General features: G+C 40.8%; 4 protein-coding genes across 29 annotated transcripts in view; 1 reads left to right on the forward strand and 3 right to left on the reverse strand.

Annotated features, from left to right (window-relative positions):
- Positions 1-230: 230 nt before the first annotated feature.
- Positions 231-2,674, reverse strand: LOC122775114 (ADP-ribosylation factor-like protein 6; the record flags this gene model as incomplete). Its single annotated transcript, XM_044034854.1, has 7 exons — positions 231-491; positions 686-698; positions 798-853; positions 1,408-1,537; positions 2,301-2,395; positions 2,494-2,562; positions 2,652-2,674. Coding segments are annotated over 7 exons (420 nt in total), but the record flags the coding sequence as incomplete, so codon positions are not given.
- A 653-nt stretch (positions 2,675-3,327) lies between these two features.
- dpys (dihydropyrimidinase) lies at positions 3,328-11,247 on the forward strand. The gene is made up of 9 exons (XM_044034853.1): positions 3,328-3,663; positions 4,572-4,730; positions 4,837-5,016; positions 5,765-5,954; positions 6,282-6,438; positions 6,606-6,747; positions 7,436-7,578; positions 10,063-10,270; positions 10,531-11,247. The coding sequence occupies exons 1-9, from the start codon at positions 3,415-3,417 to the stop codon at positions 10,588-10,590; spliced, it is 1,488 nt and encodes a 495-aa protein (XP_043890788.1). The 5' UTR covers positions 3,328-3,414; the 3' UTR covers positions 10,591-11,247.
- An 81-nt stretch (positions 11,248-11,328) lies between these two features.
- On the reverse strand, positions 11,329-13,729 carry LOC122775064 (dendritic cell-specific transmembrane protein). Its single transcript, XM_044034768.1, has 3 exons — positions 12,558-13,729; positions 12,137-12,469; positions 11,329-12,055 (listed from the first exon to the last, which is right to left on the reverse strand). Exons 1-3 carry the CDS (start codon positions 13,602-13,604, stop codon positions 11,963-11,965), a joined length of 1,473 nt encoding a protein of 490 aa, XP_043890703.1. The 5' UTR covers positions 13,605-13,729; the 3' UTR covers positions 11,329-11,962.
- Positions 13,730-15,910: 2,181 nt separating this feature from the next.
- Positions 15,911-23,313, reverse strand: part of rims2a (regulating synaptic membrane exocytosis 2a) — a 117,885-nt gene continuing 110,482 nt past the window's right edge. For 25 of the 26 annotated variants that reach the window (XM_044034585.1, XM_044034582.1, XM_044034576.1 and 22 more), the window contains 5 exons: positions 18,161-18,302; positions 17,916-18,028; positions 17,681-17,782; positions 17,441-17,580; positions 15,911-17,317 (listed from right to left, as the gene is read on the reverse strand). In XM_044034585.1, coding sequence (XP_043890520.1) covers positions 17,114-17,317; positions 17,441-17,580; positions 17,681-17,782; positions 17,916-18,028; positions 18,161-18,302 — 701 coding nt within the window. In that variant the 3' untranslated portion in view covers positions 15,911-17,113. Of the gene's footprint in view, positions 17,318-17,440; positions 17,581-17,680; positions 17,783-17,915; positions 18,029-18,160; positions 18,303-20,357; positions 21,343-23,313 lie in introns of those variants that run through there. The other variant, XM_044034592.1, reaches the window with a different exon arrangement.

Genomic DNA, 23,313 nt, shown 5'->3' on the forward strand with positions numbered 1-23,313 from the left:
AAAGTGTTTAATTCCTCAAAGTTTAAAGTTTTAAACTATATTTAACAATTGCATTGTTCCTGTTCTCTTTTTCATTTGTTTTTTTTTTAATGAAAACAGTATTTATAATCTCCAAGTAGCCTTTTAAAAACAATTCATGAAGTCATGAAATAAAAATGAAACAGTTTCAAAAGAAAGTTTGTTGATTGTTCAAATAATATACTGTTTATATAAAGAAACTTCATTACAGATTGAAGTGCAGCTTGTTTTAATGATGGCCGCTTCAAACTGTTAGTCATATACAAATTATACTTATTGCACAGTTTTATTTATTCAAAGACACACGGCATTACATTTGAAGCATGCACACAAGTACTAGACTTTGTAAGGCCTGCAACATCACGTGTGATGAGTACTCCATTAGGTGAATGGGGATAGAGTTCACCACATCCATAATGTGTCCACGGTCACAAGCACTTCAGTCATTTATGTGTTCATTGTTTTGATGTGATCTGGTTGGAAGACAGAGGAAAAAAACCCAGAAAAAAACTGTTTGTATTCTTTTCACAAACATAAACCTTTCATTAAATTTGGGGAAAACAAAGCTCCTAATGTAACTAAAAGAGCCACAGCACAGTATATACCACACAAAAGCCCAAAAGAGATATAATCTATGACCATGACATGTTGACACGATAATACTTACTGTGCAATTTGTTCTATAAGTAAGGGGGGAGGAAAAAAAAGACATGTTTTAATGAGGGTGGCAGAGAGTCTTTGTTACTCGTATGGTATGACATTTTTATAAACCGTGTTACCGTGTAGCCAGTCCAGCCCTTCCTGCAGGCCCTCTCCTTTGATGGCATTGCTCGCACTGGAAAAAAAACAAGATGTCAAGGAGTTTAATCTCCCTCTGGCACAAACTCACTTTCTCATGACTTTTCTTGGATCCTGGATGTTCAAAGCTGTCTGGCTCTTAATCTGCCTTCCATCTGTCTAATGGGTAAACAGGGTGGAAAATACCTGTTTACAAAACAGTCTGACACACTGCTCCAAGTGGTGTTTAAATTATAAGCATTTAAGGAAAAAAAAAGAGAGGACAAAAGCAGTAAATTACACATGTTCTCGTGTCTGAGTGTGTTCTACTAAACAGACCCGTGACGGGAAGTTAATCTGTTAATCTGAAAGCACAGAAAGTTGTGGATGGGAGGTGGCAGAGCATAACAGAGTTTAGTCATTTAAATACAGGTCTACTTCCTTCATGGGTGCGTAATACTTTCTGGAACAAACGTAGGTTTGGACTTAGATCTTACAAAGGTGAATATGATTCAGTAATGTGGCCATGTGACTGGGGATTGTACAGTGTGCATGAGAAATGAAATGAAGACCTTAACACTGGAGAAGTTTCACATTTGACTGATAGTTTACCAGATGTGCCAAGGTTTGTCTTTGATGTTCTCCAAACACAACATCTGTGAGACCTTGACAGAAGACATGGCGTCCCGCAGATCCATCTTGTTGGCAAAGAGCAACACTGGCATCTTTCTGCTGCGTATGTCTGGTTGTCGGCGAGATAAGAACACAGTTCGGTATCAAGAAGGCTGCTAATTTGTGAGGATATTTCACACACACATCTTGGGTCATGAAATGAAGTCACTTGATTTATAGCACTGCTGTACACTTAGTCACAACAAAGGACTAAAACCAGCACTTGATACTCCAGGACACCAGTGATTAGTTCATTGTCTTTGACTGACGCTGCACTAATGAGCTGAGGAGCAAACCTCCTCGACACATCTCACATGGGAGAGGGATAAAAAAGGAAATTACAACATATTGTGATTTTTGGGAAATCATTTTCTCCCCAGATCATACATAGCTAAACGCAGAATTTATCTGCAATCCAGTTTTATAAATAGTGTATATTCATCTTAACCCAACATTTCATCTTATTTTTTTTACATAACTACTTCAGTGATCACTGACAAGGCAAAGCTTAAAAACAATTTCTCTTCTTCCAGGCCTGGTTGTATTTATTTTATTGTTAGCAGTTTAATGTAGCCGTTAACTTAAAAAGGAACATTCTGTTGAACACGTTATGCACTGGAGATACTGGTCAGACTGACGTGTGATGTGCATTGATTTTGGACAAAGATTGCTTCAGTTCCCGAGCTTGTAGATATAATATTGACCTCAATGAATTTGTTTTATAATAATCCAACATACTGTATATCATGCTAATTTGTAAACATACCAGCTTGAATACACTAGAAATGATGTATATTCACAAGAGGATGAGACAGAGTACAGGTTTGTTGTACCTTGGTGGTTGAGAAGAGTATCGAGTTCCTCTTTGGCCACAACCATTCTCAGTTTGTCGCCGCTGTCAATGACAAATATGATGGCATGACCTTCTCTGAGGAGGACAAGAGCAAACAAGATGATTGACAAAACAGATAAACACTCGCATGCTTAAATATTTGATGAGCAGCGGGCACATTGTGGGGTTCATACTTGTAGTAATGCTCCCAGAGGTTTCTGTATCTGCTCTGTCCAGACATATCAAACACGGTGAAGGACATGCTGCGTGCAGAGGACAACAGAGAGAGATCAGCACACGCGTGGCTACATTCACCATTGTTTCTTTTTTTTACTTCACTTTTGAATTCTACCTTGAACACTTGAACTTTTCAATGTAAAATGTGACAAAAAAGTCATAGGTTCGTATGTCATCCAAAATTTTCATAAAAAAGTCACACTTTAGTATGTCGTCCAAAATTTCACCAAAAATGTCTTGAGGTTAGTATGTTGTCCAAAATGTGACAAAAAGTCATAGGTCATTATGTCATCTAAAATTTGTTCAAAAAGTCATACTTTAGTATGTCGTCCAAAATGTGAGTCATGACATTTTTGTGAAATTTTGGATGTCATACTAAAGTATGACTTTTTTGTCAAATTTTGGACGCCATACTAACCTCATGACTTTTTTGTCACAGGATTTGACATAATGATAAGTTTCTAATACTATCTTTTTCACTTCCAGATCCCTGTGACTACATATTTTGTGCCTTTGTAGATCCAGTTGTAATGCATATGTGTAATTAGTAAACTTAGGCATGAAATAGAAAATTGAAATTGCACTTGTTTCTCAGGTTGTTCATAATATATTTAAAAAATAGATGTACTTACATTCATTCAAAGGGAAGTCCTTGCTTATTATTTTTCTGGTCCGTCCCACTTTAGATCAAATTGCATATAAGCTTTAATATATTAACGTTTTATTGTGAAAATCGGATGTGCCCAACTCTGTACGCTCGCTCTGGGCTGCTTCTAACATATGGGAGTTGGCTGATTTGACAGATGATTCACGTGTGAGCTGCAGCTGCTGCTCTCTGACTCTTTACACAACTCTCAAACAGTTGTTGCTCAGCAGTAATGGAGTCCAGCAGGATCCTGATAAAAGGAGGCAAAGTAGTAAACGAAGACTGCTCCGCGATCAGCGACGTCTACATTGAAAATGGAAAAATAATCGAAGTTGGACCGAACCTTCAAATCCCGGCGGGAGCGCGAGTCATCGATGCCACGGATAAGCTGGTGATGCCAGGCGGCATCGACACGCACACTCACATGGAGCTGGCGTTCATGGGCACCAAGGCCGTGGACGACTTCTACATCGGGACAAAGGTGGAATAAGTTGTATTTGTATGTTGTAAGATAGAGATTTAGCCCTCTATACAGAACAATAACGAAGGGTGGAGCAGCTTCATATTCAAGAACCACACTTGTTTTTTATTAATTCAAGCCGAATAGAGTTGACTCGAGTACTTTTGGCATAGTGCTATGTATAAAACATAAAAACAATAAAAGTAAAATAAGAAAATGGTCTCGGTAAAAGTTAATGGCCAAGGAATAGCCATGAACAGCCATGCACTATTATCACTTTATGTTGACTGAAAACACAGAACTTAGTCATGCAGGTCACCGTGTCCAGTCTTTCTAAATCACCGTGTAACTGGTGTCTACTTCAATGAGTCCTGATGCATCCACTACCGATTAGTTGTGTGTCTGTGTGTGTGTTGGCTTTGTTAGACGTATGACAGTCACATGTTTTGTTTACTTCAAGTGTCAAAAACTGCTCTCTGAAAGTGTCAGTCAAAGCACTGCAATGGTAAAAGGAAGGTATAAGATAATTGTGTCGCAGTAAAACCAGACCTCAACACCAACAGTCAACACATTATTACTGTTACTCTGAATACAAGCATTTACAGAGTACTTGTTTTGCAGTTCTACTCCATTATATTGAGAGTTACTATTGTTTCCCCACTTCCTCTGGACATTCCAGACAGTTATCTGGCAGTTAAAACTTAACCTGTGTGCTGATAATGTTGCCACAGGTTAGTGTATGCCGATCGATGTGGAGCAAACATTAACAGAATTTAAAACACGTGCATATATACTATGTGTATATATATATACTCTTATAATCTGTTTATTTTCTATGCAGCTTTATTAAAAATAAAAAAATAAAACACACAGTTACAGAGTTGGTCTTTAACTTCTGTGTTTGTGTGGTTATGTTTGTGTTCCCCCAGGCTGCTCTCGCAGGAGGGACCACAATGATCCTGGACTTTGTCATCCCCCAGAAGGGCAAATCTCTTCTTGAGGCCTACGACCGTTGGCGTCAGACGGCTGACCCCAAAGTTTGCTGCGACTATTCGCTCCATGTTGCTGTCACGTGGTGGAGTGAGAAGGTGGTTGAGATTAATAAAATAAAAATAAATCAGTAGATCAAGGCTTGGTCAAATCAATTCAGAGGAATTCCAACATTTTTTTCTCCAAATCTTTTTTCTTCCCCAGGTCAAGAAAGAGATGGAGACTCTGGCCAAAGAAAAAGGAGTGAACTCCTTCAAGATGTTCATGGCCTATAAAGACGTGTTCATGCTGCAGGACTCGGAGCTTTATGCTTCGTTCTCCCAGTGTAAGGAGATCGGAGCTATAGCTCAGGTTCACGCTGAGAACGGAGATCTGATCGCAGAGGTGAGTGAAGTGTTCACAAAGCACAAATTTAACAGCACCTTGTCCAACCGTAGCTCAAACAGAGTCACTGTAATCGACGCAACTAAACGAGGTGAAGTACATAATATCAGTTTGTAAACCCAGAATGCATTATGGGTAATGTGTAACCCAGACAGCAGCTGAGCGAACCTCTGGCTTTCTGTCCAAGTGCTACATAAAGACCAGACACTGTGACCGTGAAAATAATAGAAACTTCGGGGTTATTCAGTGATAGTTGTAGCTGTCATGGCAGTTGTGACACATTAACTCTGTGTTACCACTGGTTCGAAGGTCACTTTTGTAGCAGTTAGAGCAAATAACTTGAAAAGTAAAAATTGGTATTTCCCCCAACACAGATATTGTATCACATCCACTGGTTCCACTGTGTGTCCTCCCCTCAAATTCCTAAAAGCAGAACCATGAAAGAAAGACTATCCTCTGCCTTAATGTGTATTTTTTTAATGTGACATAGCATTAAATCACCACTAGGGTGTAGCAAATGCTAGGAAAGCAACGTCTGGCTGTTGAGGTTGATTATTGCTACCATTTGAATAGGTGCTGAATGTAAATCTTAAAAACGTGTTGGTTTCCACAGCTCTTTCAGTTCAAAGCATTGAGTGAGTCAAACATTAAGTGTTTCTGTGTGTTTTTTGTTCACTCTGCTTGGACAGACACGGTCATGTGTTATCTCTGAGTCCCATTTAACCTTTTATGTCCTGGGAACTGACAGGGAGCTAAGAAGATGCTGGCCCTGGGCATCACTGGACCCGAGGGTCACGAGCTGTGTCGACCAGAGGAGGTGGAAGCCGAGGCCACTCAGAGAGCCATCACCATTGCAAATGCTGTCAACTGCCCACTCTATGTGGTCCATGTCATGAGCAAATCCGCAGCCAAGGTTGTGGCTAATGCACGCAGAGATGGTGAGTGTGCGTTTGCTACCACCTGCTGTCGAAATCAGGTACGACACAGTGCAGAGAGGGTGGATTTATTTATGTGGCAGTAACAGCGTGTATGTGTTTGACTGCTTTTCAGTGCATTTTCTTTTTAAATTACTACAGCTTTGATTATTTAGGATTTTCACCTCACTTTAAATCATTGATGTGGTCAAACCCTACACGACTACAAACTACAAGTGAATCCAGCAGAGGGCAGTAATGCAACATATCTTTGCCAACTGCTATTCTACATGAAGACCAACCAAGAGCCAGTTGTTTTTTGTTTTGTTAATATTTTACCTCTCTCTACAGGCCGTGTGGTGTTTGGGGAGCCCATTGCAGCAGGCCTGGGCACAGATGGTACCAACTACTGGCACAAGGAGTGGGCACACGCTGCAGGCTTTGTTATGGGTCCTCCACTAAGACCTGACCCCAGCACTCCTGGGTACCTTATGGATCTCCTGGCCAAGTAAGTGTAGCAGGGGCAAGGTTTCGCCAAACCAGTAAGTGCTTGTGAAAAATCAAACACACAAATCTTGGTCTCAAGAATACCTCCGTTATGTTTATAGCAGCCTTTCAACAAAAATTGTGTCATTCAGTCACATTAGACACTATACTTCTCTGTCATCATTCTAGTGATGATCTTAGTCTGACGGGGACAGACAACTGCACCTTCTCTGTGTGCCAGAAAGCACTGGGAAAAGACGACTTCACCAAGATCCCTAACGGAGTGAATGGTGTGGAGGATCGGATGTCTGTCATCTGGGAGAAGGGAGTGGTACGTCCTAATTAATCTATAATCTATAAAAAGTCTGCTGATTACGGAGATGTAATCCTCAAGTGTAGTAGGTGCTGTGAAGGGCTATTTTGGAGCTATGTCCACACGGTTTCACAGTTTTGAAATGATGTGATTAATACTGGCGATGAGCCCAAATATCAATAGAAATAAAATTTTATTATTTTACTTATTTTTAATGTAATGCAGAGTCAATGATAACTCATAAGAAGAGAAAATCTGAATAATGACAACCACCAAGGATATCATGCTTTCTTTGCTGTCTGTTTGTTTGTTAGAAGAATCGCTCAAAACTACTGAATTGATTTTCTTAAAACTTGGTTGTCATTCTGACATAGCAGGTGGACGGAGGATTTTTTTTTTTGTTCCACTTCTCATTCTGCTGTTTCTTTTCCTTACAAACACAAAAGAGAATACTCTTTTGGAGCCTTAGAGTGCAGACGTTGCATTTTCTTGTCATTGTTGTGAGGATGCTGTTTCAGCCCGGCCGTCTCAAGGCAACTGGGCAGATTTGCCACATGCTTCAGAGCTGGCAAAGCACATATACAGTATTAGATGGCATTTGGGGTGAAACGAGTTGCTTGCTCCACAGTTAAGCACTGACCTTTTCAACTGCTAATTCTGTATATTGTTGGCTTTGTATGTGTGTGTGTGTGTTTCTTCCCTTCAGCACAGTGGCAAAATGGACGAGAATCGATTTGTCGCCGTCACCAGCAGCAACGCAGCGAAAATCTTCAACTTCTACCCGCAGAAAGGCCGTATTGCCAAGGACTCTGATGCTGATGTGGTTATATGGGACCACAAGATGACAAGGTGAGAAACCTTGAGTCCAGCCACTCAGCAGCCTGGAGACAGGAAACTCTAGAACACAGAGAAAGTACATGTTAACATGTATATGAAGCTCATTCAGAATGCTCCCTACCTGCTGTTATCAGCATCTTCAACTGCAGATGGTGCTGCGGAGTACCTGGGCTCATGTGATAGCATGTCTTCAGGCTGTGAAGCATTCATTTCAATAAGATAAGGGTGTTTTTTTTTTAAGCATCGCAGTGAATCATGCTGCCTATAAAAAAAGGCGACTGAAAAGAGAAGTAGAGCTTCTTTCACCTCGTGCCACCTCGACGCACACATCTAAGCTGATTACGTCTACACTGCACCATTTATAGCAGCAGATTAAAGCCGAACACAGTGTATACACTCATCAGTTAAAAAAAGATTGTTTGTGTTATGGATTTTTTATATTTTTTTTGTTAATTTGTTTGGGAGAAGGATTTTTATCACACTTACATAAGCTGAACGTATCGTTAGAACCACGCTGATGGGTCATAGTGAGCATCTTAAAGATGACGAACATTTCGCGTGGGCGCTAAACCAATTTTCATAGTACAGAACACACGGTATTAAGGCTATTTTCAGTAACAGGCCCGGAATATTATAACCAATCATGTGATTGTTTCTTTGCATTCTGTCATCATTCTACCAAAGTGCCATATAGGGAGAGGGAGGAAGTATGCTGCACTGTGCACATGCACTGACGCTGGTAAAGAGGACAGTTTATATTCCAGTCGCTCGCACTCTGTGTAGCACACTCAGACTTATATAACCCAGAATGGCTCTGCACTGCTCCGTTTGCTGGAGAATCTGGGCCTGAGCTCGTCAGGGAAGTCACTAACCGTTTACACCATGGTGTCATTTGCTAGTGTTGAGGAGTTTATAATATATGATCCTCCGGCTTGGTTTCCCTGCACACGACGTCTTTGTTTAAACTCTTTTGCGTGCGTTCCGTCTCCAACATTTTGCAGATGTTACAATGCCTTTCGAGCATGAGAGAGCATCTCGTGTTTGATCGCTGCAGCTGTGAATTCATCTGTGAAACTGCACAATTAACTGCCCTCAGCGCAAGTGTCACTTGGTAACATCCGGGACCAGACGGTACAGACGGCTGCATAACCAGAAAGGCCTCGGACACTCAGCCACTTGTCGTGTATCTCATCACTGGGCTACTTGAATAACGAGTTATGCGAAGGATTTAAACATTAAATTAGATGTTTTATAAATGTTTAGGTTTATGAATTTACTGGAGGCTGGTGTGTGAACTGAGAATGAATGAAAACGGAGCAGAAACTATGACCACATAGGAGAAAGTATAGATTTAAAAAAAAAAAAAACACTAGAGAGCCAAATTTAGCAAATCCACTGCATGCTACCTGCAGTGCCACACAGCAGACACACAAACTAAGTAGCATTATACAGCATTAAGCAGATTAAAAGCCATTTTTTTTCTCTGTTCACTCACTCACTCACTCATCACTCATCACTCATCCTCTACATGAGGGTCACAGAGGCCGCTGGTCACAATCCCAGCACAGTACACCACGGACAGGTTGCCAGACAGGGCCACATGGAGACAAACAACCATTCACTCTCAGCATTCACACCTATGGTCAATTTACCTAATCCCCAAATGTGCATGTTTTTGGACTGCAGGAGGAAACCAAAGAACCTGGAGAACCCCACACACACGCAGCAACACACACACCACAGCACACACACACACGGGGAGAACATGCAAACTCCATGCAGAAAGGCCTTCTCAGAAATAGTTATATTTCAGAAATATAATATTAGACTGTGTTAGATGTGTGGTTGCAAAACACAAAAGATACTACTGCAGGTTTAAGTAAAATCAAAACAATGAAACAATAAGCCTTGTATGCTGAGACCATATCACATAATTCGAGCAGGGCTGTTAAGATATGAGTTTTCCATAAATCTTAAATGAAACATTCCAGGCATAAACTGTATATACACTCTGCATGAGTGCTTCCAGATAAATAATTCAATTTATTTGAAACATTTCTGTCAATAAATCTTTACTGGCCATACTAAATTTTCTTTCGGAGAGAGTGTTTTCTGTACGGAACAGGCCCAGTCTGTTTTTTGTTTTTGATGTGCGGAGAGTAGCAGTGCTCATTCAGCAGCCTGGGGACAGGTGCCACAATACTTAAGTAAGAAACACTCAAAATGTTGAGGTGAAAGAATCCTGGTTTTATGTGCTGGGTAAGCTTTTTTTTTGAGCACATGAGCAAATTGTAAATAATACATTATGTTACGTTTTGCTGCGCTAACTTGATGCTGTAATGTAAATGAATACATCAGCTTTACAGTGCATTAAGTCTTCACAATAGATTTGTGTGGTTCTTTTTCCCACCCTTTGGTTGTTGTAGTTATCTCACTCATGTAGCACATGTTCCAGGATGTAATTGTGGTCAATATGTGTGTCTTTTTTTTTTTTAGGACCATATCAGCCAAGACTCACCACCAGGCTGTGGACTACAACATCTTCGAAGGTATGGAGTGTCACGGTGTCCCCGTCGTCACCATCGCCGGAGGGAAAGTGGTCTATGAGGAAGGGCAGCTGAAGGTGTCGCCAGGGCACGGGAAGTTCATCCACAGAAAACCCTTCTCCGAGTTTGTTTACAAAAGAATAACACAAAGGGAGCAGGTTAGTCACATCCCTACTGTTTCAACACTTTAATGTCAGACTATAAAAAAATTATAACCCATGAATTATATCACAATAATGCAAACACGATGTGATATTGCACATTCCCAAAGTGATCCATTCATAGTAAATGAAACCCGGACTTAAATGCTTAACTGCGCAGCACTGAAAAGTCACATTTTGTTTTGTTGGAAGCCCAAAGAGAAGCTGCACACAAAAGGTCACTTAACCGTTCTCTCTGCTTTGTATTTGTTCTGCAGGTGGCACAACCGACAGCTGTGATCAGAGAACCCTATGAAGGCAAAGTCATTTCTCTGTGAACAACTGAACTAGAACATGAAAGACACTTTGAGCTCCAGCTGTGTGTCTCATGTGAGTCACAGAAGTCACACTCATCCCAGACCCAGAGCTGCACCACTTCCTCTTGTGTTGGTGTAGAGCTGTCCAAGCACATGTGACGAATTGTGCACGACTGGATTTAATGAATAGATATATAGATATGCAGACAGTTGGCAGGTTCTATTTCTCAACCATATATGATTCCTCTGAACCGTTTTACTCAGATGCTTTTACAAAGAGGTTTGGACAGTTTGCATTGAAAAGAGAATCGTACAATTTGCCACATCACGCAAGATTTGAATCCACATTTTCAGTGACACAACACTAGCTCTTTCTTTGACATTGACTCATAGATCTGAAGACTTGGGTTCAGTTCCTAAAAAGCATGCGGCTATTTTTACTGAGCTATACTAAACAATACTTTCTTGGTACTTTTAATTTCTGTTTGTTGGGCTGAACCACAGAGAAACAATTCATCTTCTGAAAGACTGAGTTATTTGAGCGACCTGCTCTGACATGTGTGCAACGTTGGATTGTTTACACTGAATATTGGATTTTCAAAATCAACTTCATTACACCTACATTTTAAGATCCACAACTCAGTGTCCACAAAATACAGAGGAATTGTTTCACACAAATCTGTTTTTACATGTTTATTATAATAATAATTTAAACAGACTTGACTACATTTTAAGCTTTTTAACCTCACTTTTTAAATATATTTTAGCTCTAAACACTGTGGTGACAAACAAAACAAAGACATTTCTTGGCATTTTGACGTCAAACTATACCTTTATTTTACCAAGCCGTTCAAAATGTCACATACACCACATAGTATAGGATATACTATGTCACAAAAGGAAAATATTACATTGGGGCGGTCTGCTCCTGTATATTACGTTATTATAAGCTGTTTGTCCATCTGTCTGTATGTTTTAAACATACACAGTCCATGACTGAAAATAAAAATTCTGATGAAGTTTATGTCGACGTTATATGAAAAGTCAAATGACATGTTGCTCTGAATGCTCATTAAAGCTGTCGTCAGTAATTTGGTTGGCTGTTAACGATGTGAAAGTGTTCCCCTGACAAACTGTTCTCCATGGTGAGGAACATTATTAACATCAACCTGTTATTTAACCTAACGAGCTGCTTTACACGGAATTGAAGTGAGTATTTTGTTCTATATCTCCATGGCTCCATCAGAATTAATAAGACGAGGAAACAACAATGAAAAGCTTGACCTACTGGTGTTGGTTCACAAAGAGCCACGAAGGTCTAAGAATGAAGTCTGTACCATATTTCATGGCAGTCCACCAAGGCATTTTTACAAAGTCTCCAAAGTCATTAGCATCATGGCAGGACAACTTTTGCCATTTGGTGCCTGTTGGTCTGACTGACTGATACTTGTTTTGGTCGAAAGAGCAGCGGGAACCAGAAATGTAGCTGGCAAGGAAAGAAAAGGAAAAACATGTGAAATTCTCAGCCTTTTTATCAAATGATGTTTTAATATATGGCATCACAAACCTTTGCAATTAGTGATCTGAGGCTGCAGTTGTTTTCCTCGTTCCTCCTTTTCAATCTCTTCCGTAGGATTTTGGCGTGCAAATACTCCACTCTCTCCTCTGCAGCAGTAGAGAAGAACCGCTCGCAGACCACCAGTCTGAGCTGAACCACTTTGGCAGCCATCAGGGCCATAATGAGCAGGATGAGCAGGATGACAGCCAGTGGAAATATGGATTCATAGAGCAGCAGCTTGGGTTTAGGAAGGCACTTCTTTTCGAACAAGGTCACGGAGTAGGAAAAGTCTTTTTGGTGCATTTCCTCGTTAAATGTGATTCCAATTAAAGTGGCAACGCCCTGAAAAAGATTAGCAAAACAATTATCAGTGACTGTCTGACAGAAATAAAGGTAATAAAGTCATTAAGATTTTCGCAGACACACTTACTTTGATGCTCATTAACAGGGGGACATGGAACGGTTCCAGCTCTGACAACTTTGTTGTCACAATATCCACAAAACAATACAACAAGGCATCCACAGTTATAAATATGAGCCAAGCCACAAAATGAAGTACAACTGAAACACCAAACTTAAGTACAGCTTTCCTCTCTCTGGCAGTGGGACAGATGGAAGTGAGCGCAATGAACATCTCCCTCTCGTCTTGAGTGAGGGGAAGGATGTGGGGCTTTCCTTCGGCCTTCTGCTTCTCGTCAAAGTGAATAAATCTGCTGCTGATGAACCTGTTTTGGTATTTCATGTCACTGCAGTATTTCTTTATGTGCAAGGCAATGAACAGCATGAGCAGAAGGAAGCTGATAGCGGGGAACATCCTGTCGGTCACAGAGGAGACCGTATTCACGAGGGACTGGACATATTTCACCGTCTCATTCAGCCTCTGCTCCGCTTCACCAAGTTTCTCCTGGAATTTTTCTGATTCCAGTCTCGGCGAAACCTTGAGCTGGGGGTCAAGGTTCACTACTCCCAGGTCTGTAATCCCTTTGAGCATGTTTCCTATCCACTTCAACATCTTCACATAGTTACTGAATGGAGCGGCGATGGCTGCTTTCTTGGCCTTGAGGTTGCATATCATACTTCTGAGAAGGCCCGTAAGGTTCTCCAAGGTGTTGCGGATATTTTTCACCACAACCAAACTGGTTCCCGCAGTGAGCAGCAAGGTCCGACTCTTCTTCATGAAAATAGAGATCATGAAGAGAGTCCCTAAGCATCTTACTCTCTTTGATAAGAAGAGAGCGATGGTAAGTATTGTCCCAAAGCAGCCAGCGATCCCTCCGGCCACTGCCATGTCATAGTCCAGAGTGTAGAGAAGGTACAGGAGGAGCAGCGTGCTGACCAGCAGGCTTGAGAAGCTACAAGTGAGGAGGAGGATGATAGCTCTTTGCGAGCCATCCCTTTTACCAGTTGTAAAAACATCCACAGCCAGAGAACCTACATCTTCTAGACTCTGTTTTACTCTAACCCATGAGGTTAGCATCCTGGATGTCAAAGGAAAGCAAAATAGAAAATGGAAAACACAAACAAAACAACCCCCTGTGTTTATCAAAGCATCCAGTCGTGTGTGTGAGATTTGCAGAGTCTTTAAATACAACCAAAAACAGGAACTTCCCGCAAACCACAGTCATTTGTCATCTTCTAGTCATCCTCTTTTCTTTTCTTTTTTTTTTTTTGCCAAAAGTAGAAGCTAAGACAAAAATACAAAGAAATACACAAATACATATACAAGTGAAATATTCCCACATTCTCAAAGGAAACAGCAGTTGAATATGTGGGAGCATTTCGTTATTAGATGTGTTTTTTTTTTTTGTGATTTTTCTTCTCACACAGTTCATTTGAAAATGTGTGTGGTTTTCATGTCAAATGGAAACTGTAACTGGATAAAGTCTCTGGTGGTTCCTCATAGCAGCAGCTTCCCCGATTTCCAGTGGGAAGTTTCATGTGCACCTGGCCTGCACAAAAACTAACGTGGAATGTTGTGTTTGATTTCAAGCGGCTACAGACAACTTTTTTTGTCTGTAGCGGTTTCTATTCGGTGAATAAATGACGCAGCAGGAGCGAGATGCTGGTAAGGAAACAGGTGCTTTTAGTCAGCGCTGTTACTGGACCCGTGTATTTGGCCCTGGGTGGATGCTGTTCTCTGCAGGGCTTCAGTCTCTTAATCAATGTCATTTTTCTATTGCCTCCACATAGTGAAATCAGTTTAAGCCAAAAAGTTTTGTCTATTCCACCTTTAATATAGAGTTTAAGCTAAAGAAAAATGTTAATATTTTTACTCTGTTCTGTAACACTGCAATAACTTAAGTTATGACACTGTCTGTCAGTGTATTAGTTTTTGGTCCGGACATCTCTTGGATGGATCACCACTATAACTGTACCTCAACTGTGTTATATTGGATCTATTTTGATTTACTAACATGACAGAACTAGTGATCATTTTACTCTACCGTCTCTTTTTGGACACACAGCCCATGGACACCTTAGACTCTTACGTGCGCTCACGTCACATCACACCACAACAACAGATATCGTGACGTCCATCTGATCACCCAACACGCTGCATCAGTGTAATATCATTTTTTTTATTTTTAATTTGAAAAATAACTTACATAAATCTCTGTACTCAACCATACTTAACCAAGACATAGCCTTGGCATTAACACATTGCACCAAAAAGAGAAAATTAAAAGGCATTCAAAAGGATAAATAACATATGTCTTTGTCATCACTTGAGGCATTCTTCCTGTTCCAAAAGAGCCTATCAATCTTTTTCTGGTAGCTTGTTTATTCAAATTCTGACATCTAAAGGTATGTACAATGGAAATCAAAATCAAAATATATACCGTCGCCTGTTCCAGCAATAAGGTTTCTTCTTTGACATTAAATTGCATCTTCACCACATGGAAAAGGAATAATGCCTCAGTTCAATATCATCCAGACATACTGCAACTATAAGATTCATATACCTCCCAGACATGAGAAGTATTTGTAATTACTAAAAATAGAAAATAAAAAATAAACTGGTCTTGGCTTTTAAATAAAACTAACAAAAATATAGTAAATTAATTTCATTTTCATAAAACAAGAAAAGAAAAAAATTCTGTGGCAATATCCCTTATTTGAACTTGTGATTAGCTCTTCTTCACATACAGTGCCAGTAAAATTTAACCGCAGCAACACAAATCTCTTCCACGTTTCCTGCCTCTTGATTAGGTATAGACCTCTTGCTGTACCAATAGATTATTTTTGCATGTTCGTCAACAATACTGAAATAAAATACACTTGCAATCACAATTGTTTCGTCAACCTCCATGAAATATAAAATATTTTCCTCGTCACTTTTTTGTTGTTTTTTTTCTCAAAAACCTGAAAGAAAACATGACCTTGGGGGGTTGGGGGGGTGGGTGAGTGGAATGTTTTTGTTGAAACTTCAATAATTGGCCTGTGGAAGACCAAGAACTAATTTTGCTGTAGAGTTCAATTTAAAGTGAGGGAGAAAAGTAATGAAGTTGACATGCACTGTACAAGAAACTGCAAAATTTCCAAATATCATCTTTATCAAAACATGCTGAGTTACTGTAAGGTGTGCCCAAGCCATGTTGCAGAAAATCCTTTTCAACATGCTTGTTAAACAAACCAAACCCAAAAATAAAATACATACTGAAACAAGAACTGTAAAATAACCAACAGTCCTAAAATCTGGACAATATCAGGGGACTGAACTGTGGTAGCAATGAATAGTACAATGAGAGGTACCCTGGGACAAGGAAGAAAAAGAGAAACATGTACAATTTGCACATAATGTTTATCTTTATAAGGCCTGAGCCTTTTTTACAATGAAATAAATCATTTACATTTATTTTCATTTTCACTTTTTTGTCACATAAACATTTTCTGTTAAATAACTCCAAAAATTGTTCCTTAAGTTTTTCGTTTATCTGCACGTCTGCAAAACACAGACTCACGAATGGTCTTAAAGAATGATAAACAATGTCTTTTTTTTTTTTGAATCACGATGTTGCATTCACTCCCCTTGAAAACCATGCACTAGTGAAATTTATCTTTAAAAATAATAGAAATTGTTGAAAATGGCTGATCTATTTTATTCATTTTTCATCTTTTTTTTGCAAGTTGCAGCCTCAAGAAAATAATTTTCTTTTCTTCTTTTTTTTATTTCAGCTAAATTTGTGTCCATGCAAATGAACTAAAAAGGAAAAAATATTTTTTTCTCATTTAATTTTCATACAATATATCAACAGAGAAAGAATGATGGTAGATTGTACATCTTTTAATGGGGTTTGGGTTGTTACTGTATATTCTGGAGTGTTGATGTTAGCCACTTGAGTATTGCCTCTGATTCACCAGTGCAGTTTGATTCAGTACATAATATGTGGGGCTTTTCTTTTAGGTTTTGGGGGAGTGTGGATACAAGCTGGGACACACCTCACCCAAAGTGATAGTCTGCAAAACTCCATCTACACAGCAAGGTCTGTTGGCGTGGCGTGACCAAGCATCTGGTTAAGAAACACTATCACGCCCTTCAGATACAAGTACAATGACATTTAAAGAAAAAAAAAAAGAAAACAAATGAAAAGAAAAAGAATAAATAAATAAATCAAAGTAAAACATTTATTTTTCATTCGAAAAGGGCTTCTGTAGAACTCATTCAGTGGTTCCCAGCACTGACCCCCATGGCTTCGAATTGGATGAAAACCTGGAACTGACAGATTCCTCGTGCTAAGGAGTGCATTCCAGCTTCCTCCAAACAACAACAACAACACCCGGCAATCCCGGCCGCCAGGCGTCTTGCAACACGCTTCGCCGTGTTGCACGATGTGCGTGATGCTTTAGCTCAAAACACAGGATCACATTTGCACCCCTAGAAACAGGCTCAGAAGACACAACATCAAGCATGCAGTGTAACCAGGGGGGGCGTGACCTGTAATCGCAACACTGGCTGCTACAACAACGCTATCAGTCCACACACTGCTATGATCGAGAGAAACTGTCCAGTGAGGATTGGGAAGCTCTTCTTGTCAGTGGGGCCAGAGTAGGGTCCACCAGTGAGGAAGGAGGAAAGAGCTTGAACCAGCCAATCACCATGTTAGACAGGTCCAGCTCATCTAACAGTATCTGAACTGCTCCCATGAATGATTTATGGTCCATACGTCCATAGTCGCCCCATACAATGACCTGCAGAGGACAAATCAAATAACTCACCGTTAATCAAAACATACACCGTATATATATGTACTGTGAAAAGAAGCTGTAGCTGTAAATTTGACTCTGAGCCTTCACTTAGAATCACCTTCTTACCTGTAAAACCTTGCCTCCCGGACTCTCCTCAAACGGCAGTTGCTGCTGGTAAAGAGGATCCAAGGTTTTTCTTGCTACTTTTGTTTTCTTTTTGGCTATGCAGACTCCATTTTCCAAAAGGTAGACCTTGACATATGGTGCTGAGGAGAGGAGAAATACAGTTATACCTTGTACTACTCAACATGTATTAATATTTATGACAACTGCCAGTAATTTTGGTGGCGTCAGAGCTTGAATTACCTGGCAGTGCCTTGGAACCTGGTTTTCCCACAAGGCCACGGGCCCTGATGACCTCTACCTCCAATGCTCCTTTCTTCTCCACCATGCCTATCTGGATGTCACCTGAACAAGTAAAATAAAAAAATAAGAGGGAAAAAAAAAATCACTTTTTCCTCACAATTTTAACGCATTAATCATAAAGGCTTACTAAATTACCAAATAAATGTACTGAAAAATAAAGGATTTATGTTCTTACCCATAGGTGGAGTAGCCAATGTCTGCCGCCCGACCAGCTGGGCAGGGCCAAGCCCATCGAGGAAGTCACTGAACTGGGCGTCTGAGGAGAGTCGCACACCCGGGAAGATGAGACTGAAAGAGAATAACACACACTAGTTACTACAAAGACAAAGTGTGATCATGTTGATTACTGCTGACACTTCCAGGGAGGAGGAGTGGGAAAAGCAAGGCCTTAAATCTAATCAAATATTTCTATTTCCTTACTTTCCCTCGGAGCTATAGCTGTTCATGCTGCCGTCTGTGGACTCTCGGCTGGCTTGCCGAGTCATCCTGCTCCTCATCTCCACCGCCAGCCCCGTCTCTGTACTTCTCTGGATAGTGCTGCGCAACTTCTTACCTCCTGCTTCTACACAAAGAAGGAGAGGGGAGGGGGAAAGAAAGGGAAACAGACTGTCAATATCAAGGGACACTTTATTGTGTTGTGACTCATGCAGCAAGCCTGCAATCAATCTGCTGACATATAATACCCAACGCTTCCACTGGCTCTTAGAAAATCATTTCACGGGGAAAACAAAACACCGAAGACGAGACTGAATCACAATGTGTCTCCGCACAATGACACGAGGGCAGTTTATTCTGAGAAGGATCACAGCAATTTCCCAGTGTCAGTCACAACAAGGTTACCGACTGTGTGTATCAGCACAGAACCCGTCTAATGTGTAACAGTCACTGCCAACGTGAACCCAATCGTCCACCAAACTGAACGATGACAGCTGACTTCACCCCCACCAGCCTCATGTGAAGAGCCATGAAGCTGCGCCTGTGGCAGACAAACACGTACCCACATTTAAGTGTACCAGGAACTGGAAACACAACTACCCAACAAGAAAGACGATGATAAAAGAAACTCAAACACACCAAACTGGATCTCTTGTGTATTCAATATTTTAATACTAATCCATTGAGCTCTGTTAAATAGGTAAATAGTAAATAGTATAATTATATTTCCCAGAGGTGGGATAAGCATTTCAAAGACAAACCCCCAGGTTACAAATGAATGACAATAAGCTACCAATCCAACATTAATCTTCTAATTTCTCAGTGTCCGTGAATCAATCACGGCACCTGCCGCCTTCACCCGCCTGCTTTGTCTTATCAGGTGAGGTGTTGAGAGGAGGCGAAACTGCGTCCTGTCGCTCACAAGGACAAACACACATGCCGTCTTTGAGCCTTGAAATATTAGCTATTCAGCGGTCCTCCACCTCCACTTCCACTTCCACACACAGTACAATGAAGATGTAGCCACAGAGGTCGTCTCTGACGTCTGCAGCAGAGCGCTCCTCATTGTCCTTCACTGCCAGTCAGATGTTATCAATGAACGCTGAAAACACACAGTTTTCTGCATTTATGCTGCTCTTTGAAATCATGACACATGCAGCCGTGTTACTATCATAGAGATAAATAAGCACTCTTATCAATGATGCTAAACCATAATAGGCCGATCACCAAACAAAACATGGCACAGACTTTAATGTAAAGGCTCTGATATACTGAAATACTGATCCCATATACTGTAGACCACACTCATTCCTAACTGATCTTCATGTAATGAGGTATGTGTCATAACGCAAGTGTGTTATCACCACCAGTTGGACAACGTGGCGGCCAAGCACCATTGAAAAGTATCTGGCAAGCACGAGGCAGCAGAAGCCTACAAGTTAGACACACAGGCACACATCCAAACCGGTCAGTGTGCAAAAATCTCAGTCCTGCCAGACAACAAAAGACAGTGACAAGAGTCTAGTGGAGCTGCTCGAGTGCCAAGACTGGGAGTGTGAGTATAAGAGAGTTTGAAGTTGTGGCTAAAAAAAAAGCTGATGCTCAGGGACAAAATATGTAAATACAGTAAGTAAAATCAGTGACAAACTACGTCATTTGTCTGTAAATAAATGTTGTTACACTTGAAAGTGAAGTGATAACAGCATCTTATGTTTTAGTGACAGTCATAAGATAAGGCTTGTATTCCTATAGGTGAAATAAACACCACAACCCACAAACTAATTAACAATGGTTCACTGCAGTCATCTTAAATCTTACTCGTCATTCACAATCACATTTAAAATCCAACAAGGGAACATGAGATATCGGTTAGACGAAAAAACCCAGACTGAGCTTCCATGGAGACAACATTACCACGACAACACTATTTCTTTATCACAATAAATGAACACAGATACAACCATCTACCTAACTTATTAACAGTGTACACACAATTAAAGCATTCAAATATTTTGCCAACTCAACTTCCCTGCAATCCTAAAATCTGCCCCCAATTCAACTCGCTTATTCATCAAAACCTGTGTTCTGTGTTTTTCGGACTGACCCATCTCTCGGTATAACCGGCACTGCTGCCTCCAGCCAGCAGCTGATGCTGTGTCATTTCCCCCAGTAATCATCTTACCTCCGTCCTCTTCATCAAAGGAGTTCATGCAGGGGAAATAGACAGCCAGTGCTTCAAACGACGCTGAGAGACTCATCTTGCTCTGGGAGCGTTGGATGCGCATCCCTGCAGCTGGTGCAGAGGTATCATGCCCCTGCCTGCCCATGGTGACCAACGACGGTTCCTTTCAATGCCAGGAACTGAATCCAACAGATGTCAACTTTGCCTTCTCTGTCTCTATCTTTAAAGGTTAACCTTGATATAATACAGCTCTAATTGGATGGATTTTTAAAAATAAAATCCTTGTAGAAGAAATCAGGCCTGTGTTATCATACAGTTAGTCCTCAGATGCTCTGTAGACTGCATCTTACAGAGAGCTTCCGAAAAATGCTGCTTCACGAGCTGAGTCTAGTGCTGTCTGGGTCTGACGTTCCTGCTGCATCTCATTCTTCAGGGAGGGGGGAGGGGGGAGGGGTGAGGGGAGAACGCTGCATTGTGCTCCACCAATCACAGAGCCAGACCTCTCAGGCGCACCTCAACTGGCTCTGCGGTTGAGCAAGCTCTACCCAGAGATACTGAGCCCCCACCCCCGCCCAAGCCTATCCTCACCATTCAGTATTTTAAGCCTCTTTTTTTTTTACATTGTGCATTTTTTTTGGTTTTTATGTCCTCCTCACTGCCTTTGTTTCCCCCCCTTCTCTGCATCCTTTGTCCCACTGTCTCTCACTCGTACCATCTTAGGCACAGGTGATGGAGAAAGCATGCTGTCATTAAGTCTGCCAGCAGCCCTGCTCCTACATGCCACATAGTAGACGCACAAAATCCACGTGCCACACTGGCCAAACGCACTCATTTCGTCTTCCATCACATTCATAGCTGCTAAGAATGAGAGGATGAACGATCATAGCACACTCTCTGTGATGCAGCTGTGTTGTGATACAAAAAAAAAACACACTATCAAACAATGTTTGAATTTGTGTCAAACCTGCCAAAATAATAATAAATAACTGTGACCCAGCCTTTCTTCCTGTGTCAGCTGAGATTGGCACAGCAACCCCTGCGACCCTCATGTGGAGGATAAAGAGGTAGAAGATGGATGGACGGATGTCTGAGGGTGATAACACAGAGCATTTTGGCAGCTTTTTTCCATTACTATATGCAATATAGAGTCTCATGTCCTTATTTTCAGCACAAGCTAGGCAATCAGATGAAAAAAAGAATAATTTTCACCAACTATAGAAACACACCTGTGCAAAAAGTGCTCAAAATGTTTAAAATCGGATTGAATTAGTAAAATTTGGAAATATGTCACAGTTCAAAGTTCACTTAAACTCACTACTAAAAATCTGATACAAAATTAATCATAACTTTGACTCAACAATACATAAGAAGATGAGAAAAAGCCTTATAAACACCCCCCCTCCCCAGGATGTCCAAATTAGGAGTTGTGTATTATTCCCACGGCACAGACCCGCGCCGCGCGAGCACTAAGGGTTAAACAGTCTATAACACAGCAGCCGCACTTTCTCACAGGTGGTCCTCAAAAATACATATCGATCTTCTGCTGCCATGGTGTGTTGTGGGTAAAACATACAGAAAGGTTACGGCTTCTATGTAAACCTTTGCTGCTCTGGTGCGTGTCACTGCTGCAGCTTGGTGAAAAGAAAAAAAAAAGATAAAGTGAAACTGTGCTAAACCAACTGTGGTGCCCTTTTTCCCCCTGAATATGCAGGTGACAGAATAGGCACAGCACAAGACAATTATGGTGTTTCTATGATATTTTAAATATAGCGGTCTCCCTGTGGTGTTAACACAAGGTTCAACTCTTCAAGAGACACTGCAACCTACTTCCTACTTCTGTGACGTAACCACTCCCAAGCATGACATGTATTTGCAGGTTTCATCTGGGGCAGCGCAGCAAAGACACAACACACTCACGGGCACACTGACAACTTACACACTTACAATGTGCAACTATCTGGATCAGGGAAATCATGGGAGTCCTTCAACGGAATCTAGACGTTTCTGCAAACAAGGACATCAATGCACCTTACACTCCGCTTAATCAAACATTTTCTGTTGTGTATTAAATAGGTTGTATAGTTGTACACACAAGCTTCAGTTACATGTGACGTCTTTTCAGCTTCAGCTTCAGCTACGGTAAAAGCTGGAACCTGAATATCATCCACTTGACAACAGTAGAAGGTAACGTGTGTGATTCTACTGATCCAACAAGTATGACCTGAACTCAGCACAGCCTCTATTTCACAACACTCCATTAAACAAATGATGATAAATCAAACAAAAACCTGAAACACAGTTAAATCATGATGTGATGTGATGTGATGTGATTGTCTCTGAGCTGTCAGTCGCTAAAATAAAACTTGTAATAAGGAAATCAATTATGTGTTATAAAATTATAAAAATGTGCCCGGCTGCTAAATCACAATGAAATGAGTTGATGTTCTGCAGAAGGACAAACCCATGCAGACTTATTATAACTATATAATTAGAATAATTATAATCTCTATTTATTCCCTACCACAGCAAATGCGTCAGTCAATACACACGTGGTTACACGACATGACAACACGCGGCACGTGTGGCGTCTTTCAACTTTCACACCTGTGGCACATTTTAAAGCGCTGTTAGAGACGCTGTACACCTGATAAAAGAAAACAACCCTTTATTACAGACCTTTCATGCACATATGTGTCTCTTTATAGACTATTTGTCACATCTTACACTGGATGGATGCACTTACTTATGCAACTCTCTATTCAGAATGTGTCATTTCTGTCTTTTAAAGGGTTGGGGTGTCTTTGTCGTAGAGAATCTCCATTTTCGGTGATGGGGTTACTCTGATTTCACAACAGCATGACTACTACAGGATACCATTTAGCACTATGTGCAACAATATCTGGTCTCACTCCAAACGATGATAAACATATACGACTGTGACGACGCGACTGGGAAT

The sequence above is a fragment of the Solea senegalensis genome, linkage group LG9 (genome assembly GCF_019176455.1).
Source record: "Solea senegalensis isolate Sse05_10M linkage group LG9, IFAPA_SoseM_1, whole genome shotgun sequence".
In the NCBI taxonomy this organism is placed as follows: domain Eukaryota; kingdom Metazoa; phylum Chordata; class Actinopteri; order Pleuronectiformes; family Soleidae; genus Solea; species Solea senegalensis.